The 6,129-nt window shown below is 37.6% G+C and overlaps 1 protein-coding gene across 1 annotated transcript in view; it reads left to right on the forward strand.

Moving 5' to 3' along the window:
- Window positions 1-5,661, forward strand: part of ZCWPW2 (zinc finger CW-type and PWWP domain containing 2) — a gene marked incomplete at its 5' end in the record, with an annotated part of 138,947 nt that extends 133,286 nt beyond the window's left edge. Inside the window, 2 exons of the mRNA XM_061129137.1 lie at window positions 2,226-2,350; window positions 5,467-5,661. Coding sequence (XP_060985120.1) covers window positions 2,226-2,350; window positions 5,467-5,628 — 287 coding nt within the window. The remainder of the gene's footprint in view (window positions 1-2,225; window positions 2,351-5,466) is intronic.
- Window positions 5,662-6,129: the final 468 nt, after the last annotated feature.

The following is a 6,129-nucleotide window of genomic DNA, read 5'->3' on the forward strand; positions in this document are numbered from 1 at the left end:
TGATTCTAAGGTGTAGAATGGCTTATCAGAAAACTGCTTGCAAACTGTTTTCCACAGAGGAAACCTGAGACTGGCTGGGTGAGGATGACGCCCAGGAGGGCTCACCGGCCTGTGGCTCTTCTCTCGGGTCCTTGGCCCTTAGAAGACACACAGGAAACATTTGTCAGTTGAATAAAAGAAAATGGTAATAAAAATGGATTCTTTTGAACTGGAATTAATTCCAGTACATTAATAATCTCTGTTTATTACCCTTATAACATGCCTAATTTATAAGGATACCTGTCTGTGTAAAACTCACACACACACAAATGGATGGATGTGTATATCATATTACACAAATTAAAATTATTATTATTATTGCTGGAAACACCTTGCTTCCATATTCACTGATAATATTTAGCCCTGAAGGGTGTGCCCTGCTTGGGTTTCCATGAACTTTCAGCTGCTCTACATCCCTGATGTGGTTTTTGGTGACCTGCCAATGAGTAGCGGATGATGGGGTATATGTCAGATTTGTATAACCAGAGTGGAAGATGATGGGGCGTGTTTCTTTCTCTCTGAGTCATGCTGCCCTTGAAAGACTTTTCAGGGCCCCATCTGTCTGCTGTGCAGGAGCAGGCCACTAGTCTCCTCCCTTGATCTTTACTTGAGAAAGATTCGATATCAATTGAAAATGTTTGTTTTATTTAAATAGGGAACTCATTTGATATTGTTAATCAGCAATCGCTCTATAGAGTTATATTATGTATTTATATCTTTGTTGGGAATATTATCTTATATCAGCAAGTTTGATGAATTACTGGATATTTTGCTTACTTACATATTTCTGTCACAGTAGCAGAAAAATTGCACAGCCTTTATAAGTGTATGAATTTTTTTAAAAATTAGATTTGGCAGTTGAGATGCATTGATATTTTGATTAAGAATAAACTAGGGCTTCCCTGGCAGCTCAGATGGTAAAGAATCTGCCTGCAATGCAGGAGAACTGGATTCGATCTCCTGGAGAAGGGAATGGATACCCACTCCAGTATTCATTACTGGAGAATTCCATGGACAGAGGAGGCTCGCGAGCTACAGTCCCTGGGGTCGCAAAGAGTCGGACATGACTGAGCAACTAACACTTTCACTTTACATTTTCAGCCTGGATTTAGACTTGACACTTAATTATGTGGCTTCCCCTTTTAAACAGTAGTTTTAATAGTTTATTGCAGGGCTTAACAAATTGTGGCTCACGATTATCAGTTGCTGCTTGTTCTTGTAAATAAAGTTTTATTGGGACACAGCCACTCTCATTTGGTTGAAGGTGGCGCTGTGGTAAAGAATCCCCCTACCAATATAGGAGGCACAAGAGACACAGGTTCAATCTCTGGGTTGGGAAGTTTCCCTGAAGGAGGAAATGGCAGTCCACTCCAGTAGCCTTCCCTGGAAAATCCCATGGATAGAAGAGCACGGTGGGCTACAGTCTGTGGGGTTGCAAAGAGTTGGAAATGACTGAGATGCACTCACATATGGTTTGCTTTCCAACAGCAGAATTGAGTAGTTGTGATGGAGACCATCTGGCTCACAAAGCCTGAAATATTTACTCTTTTGTCCTTCACAGAAAAAAAGTTGCTGATTCCTGGTCTATAAGTAACAATTTAATTTGGTGCCCTTGGCTTCTTATTTTAAAAATACACGTGTACACCCATGGCTGATTCATGTGAATATATGGCAAAAACCACTACAATACTGGAAAGTAATTAGCCTCTGATTAAAATAAATAAATTAATTAAAAAATAAATAAAAAATAATTTAGTGTCAGGGATCCTTATAGTCTACATATAGTAAGAATGTCACTTACATTTGCCAAGGAATAATTATAAAAGATTCACCTGGAAATCCACAATAATTTTGCATCAGGGAGAGGCTATAACTGAAAGTTATGCAAAATACTTTTTATCTTGTTCAGTTCAGTTCAGTCACTCAGTTGTGTCCGACTCTTTGTGACCCCATGAACTGCAGCACACCAGGCTTCCCTGTCCATCACCAACTCCTGGAGCTTGCTCAAACTCATGTTCACTGAGTTGGTGATGCCATCCAACCATCTCATCCTCTGTCATCCCCTTCTCCTCCTGCCTCATAACATTTAGAAAATGTCCTCTTTGAGGGTGGTTAAGATTATGAATTAGATAGAATTAATTAAGGTGTAGGGGTTTTTTTTCACTATATTAACAACGTTTCTTTAGTTGTCTCTGAGACAGAATTTTTACTGAAAGAGCTGGAGCAAATGCTAGAGCAAGCTCTGGAGCACACAACCACCCACAAGAAGTCTGAAGAGGAGTGCGGAGAGGAAGCGAATACAGGAGAAAAGGTAGGATCCATAATGACCATCGGGCCTAAAGAGCAACGTCAGATCCTTTAATGGCAGAAATTGTTCCCAGATATTCATTTCCATTATATGGGAAATTCCTTTCACTTCTGAAATTTGAGCCCTTGGTTATCATGAGGTGAACAAGAAACTAGTAGCCTGTGGAGAAATTAGAATGCCTCTATCAGTCTTTAAAAAGACTACACTTGAGCCAAGGAGCTGTTTTATTTTGGGTCTTTGGGGCTGGAATGAAGAGGGATAGTGAGAGTCACTGACGCCAAGGAGGTACTGATCTTCGCCTTCAGGAGAAGCCCCAGGACACGAGGCCCCCTGGAAACCTGCCCTGCCTGGTCATGCACAGGGCTGACCTCCGTGGGGCATTTTTCACCAGATTCTATTTCACCATTCTTAACTGGGTTGTCTTTTTTTTTTTCTTTTGGCCAGCCATGTTGGGCTGAGAAAGGCCCTGTGTGCCTACTGCATTCAGTACTTATCAATGAGAGCAGAAATTTTAAGTTGTTGACACATTGCTCAGCACTACAGCAAGCCCAGGTCTTTAACACAGAGCAGGGTAGCAGGTGTGAAAGAAGTCAGCCGTGAGGCAGACGCTCACACGAGGTGGTCCACCAGGAGGGGCGTGGCAGTGAGCGCCCTGGAGCCTTCCGATTTCATTCCTTTCCTCATTCCCTTACTTGGCTATCCGCTGTGCCTGGAGTCAGGAGGCAGGGGATGGGAGACGGGCTCAGGATACTGTCCTTGCATCCCCTTCCTGGTCCAGGCAGTGAGGACTCAGGCCTGGGCAAGGCTGCCTGTCACTTGCCTCAGAGGACTGTTAAATGAGGCAAACCAGAAAAAGTGCTTTGCAGAGTAATTGACTCCTAAGACTGGCTATTATTACAGATGAGAATTGGCAGTGGCAGCCTCTGGAGGGAATAGGGGCTAAGAATTCTTCACCTGATCTCTGTTACCACATGCTCACTTTGCAAAACTACGCATTCCCAAGTCTTCTGTTCTGAGGTGCAGAAAAAGTGGCTTTGTAAATGGACAAGATTGTTCATCCACTTTGGCTAATTTCATTCAGAACTTCAGCAAGAACAAAGATGATTCTTAAACACTTCTTGACTAAGTTACAAATCATGAAAATACACAAAATTTGCAGTTGAGATCAAACTGTAAAGGAAAATAAAATTTAAATAAAAAGAAATTATTGGTAAAAACACTGAGTTGAAAAACATAATTGTTTTCTTGGTCAGTGATCTCAACTTGTTCTTGAATTGCCATGGATTGCGAATACTATTTCTCTGATCAGAGTCCCTTTAAAAAAAAAAAAATCTTGTTCTCTCTGTAGATCTTAGCCTTCGTAGAACAAGAGCTATAGATTGGTGACATTTATTGTATACATGTAGTTAATATATAAATTATTCTTTTCTGGCAAATGTGTATTTTGTTTGAGCACCATATGGTTTTGTGCAGTGTTTTTTTTCAGTCTTAGCAGTTTGTCTATTCAAAAATACAGGCAGGTTGATTTTTATAGAAATGTCCTGGAGCTTTTACAGCCACAAAATTGGCTTCTATTTTGCCATTATAACTAGTGACTTGATAGAACAGAAAATTACTTCTGATTTTTATGTCTTAAGGTAAAATACATAGTTTTAATACATCACCAGCCAGGAGCTTGCTCTTTGTTTTAGATTCTTGTAATGTTTTATGCTTTCAAAAGGCATTTAGGAATTATAAAAATTAACTGTTTTAACTTGCTGGCAGGCAGGTGAGTGCTGCCTGCTGACTGGTTCGTAAGCCTCTCTCCACATAGAGCTTTAGAAGCCTGGAATTCATGCCAGGTTGGGGTACTTACGGCCTTGTTCACTTTTAAATGAGGAGAATAGCAATGAGACCAGCTGTCAGAGCTGGAGCAATTTCCAGCTTAAAGGTAAAGAAATGATCACTTACGGGATTTCTTTTCTCCTTTCTTTTCTTCCTTCCATTTTGTGTGTGTGTGTTAGTAGGAAAAATTAATATGGCTTCCAAAGGTATTTAACACTGAAGATGTATTTTGTTTTCAGAAAGGGGTTAAGTGTTTTCTTAAAGAAAGTGATCTTTTATAAGCTAACACACCAGAAGGAGATACCTGATAATTTTGATGTTCTGAGCATGTTTATTCTCTGGGCAAATATTGTTTGAGCTGTTTTCAAAGTTGTGAATATGATGTTTTCATCATGCATTTCATGTGTGAGGTTTCAAGTTGATTACTCTCAAGCACTTATACCAATGAATTGAGAAGAGCAACATGAACAAAAGCATACACACATGGATAATCAAAATCCATTTTTGTTTGTCATTGAAGTACTCAAAGATTGCTTTCCTCAGTAGACTCACCTTTCTAATTATGTTCTTAGCTAACATTAACACTGGTTGACATGCCCTGACTTGGAAAAAAAATGGAAGGGAATTAATTTCAGACTGTTATAAAATCCACCTAAATAATTCACAAACTAGATAATCCATATACAAATAAGACAGAGTTTACTGGATACCTCTTTGTATTAAAAGGTACATTTTTGATACATGAAAGTAGAAAGTACTTGCTTAAACTACATGAGTTGTTTTTTTTCCACATTGTGTGGGAAGTTACCTCTGCCTTTAATGAACCCTGAAGTTGTAAATCTCGTGTGTACATGTGTATGTTTGCCTTGTTTTTACCTGTGACCTTTCAAACTAAACCAGCGCACACACTTAATGTTCACAAGGAATTCAGGTGCTTATGAGAAGATAGTCATCAGAAGTGTGACTAAAACAGTTGTCATTTGTATTCTCTGTAATGGTTAGTTTTAAAATAAAAAACAGAAAACTTGCAGAATTTTAATTTTAATGATCACATTTTTCCAATTCAAAAAGTTAAAGCTAAAAATATATGATGTCGAGGAGTAGAGATAGGACTAAATCTTCAGTTACTTTTACACTGACACTTACCGTACATTATATTTTATGTAGGGATCATTATTTGACCACCAGCATAACAGAACACCTTGTTAAGGAGTTACTGATGGTTTTATGTTTTGTTCAGATAATTAAGCCTGGTCTTCAAGTAAATTTGGTGACTTCTATGGTTATTTTTACAGTTACCTAAATGTGGCCCTGAAGTTCCTGCAGGCAGCTCTCTTGAAAACCACTGTGAAGAGGACTGTCTTATAATTGATGGGCGAAGGTTAAAAGCTGGAGAATGTATTGAAAATATAACTAAGAAGTTTAAAGAAATAGATGCTTTGATGTCTGAATTTTAAGGCAGTATAGATATTTTCAAAAGTTAATTATAAAAACATATCAATGTATGACAAAACCCACTGGAAAAAAAAAAAAAAAAAAAAAAAAAAAAACTAAAAAAAAAAAATAAATAAATAAATAAATGAGACAGAAGAAAAACCTTTGGAAAAAAAAAAAAAAAACATTTGCATCTTTACATTTTCCCAAAGTTAAAACTTAAAAATGTTTTGTGAAACATTTTACCAAAGTTGTTATTTATAATAACTTTGTACTTTGTATTTTTGAGAATATCCATTGTTTTGAGAGATAATCAGATGGTATTTAAGTTAATGTTGTAATTTTAGAATCTGAGAACCCTGGTATTTATATTTGTAGACTTTTTTCTTGTTTGCCTTAATTTTAGAATAGTTTATGAAACTTACTTCACAAATACATGCTTTATAATGATTTAATTTAGACCCTTTGTTCAAGTGTGGCTAACTGTTAAAATGACTGCCAATGCTATTATAATTCTTACAAAT

The sequence above is a fragment of the Dama dama genome, chromosome 24, assembly GCF_033118175.1.
Source record: "Dama dama isolate Ldn47 chromosome 24, ASM3311817v1, whole genome shotgun sequence".
NCBI lineage: Eukaryota > Metazoa > Chordata > Mammalia > Artiodactyla > Cervidae > Dama > Dama dama.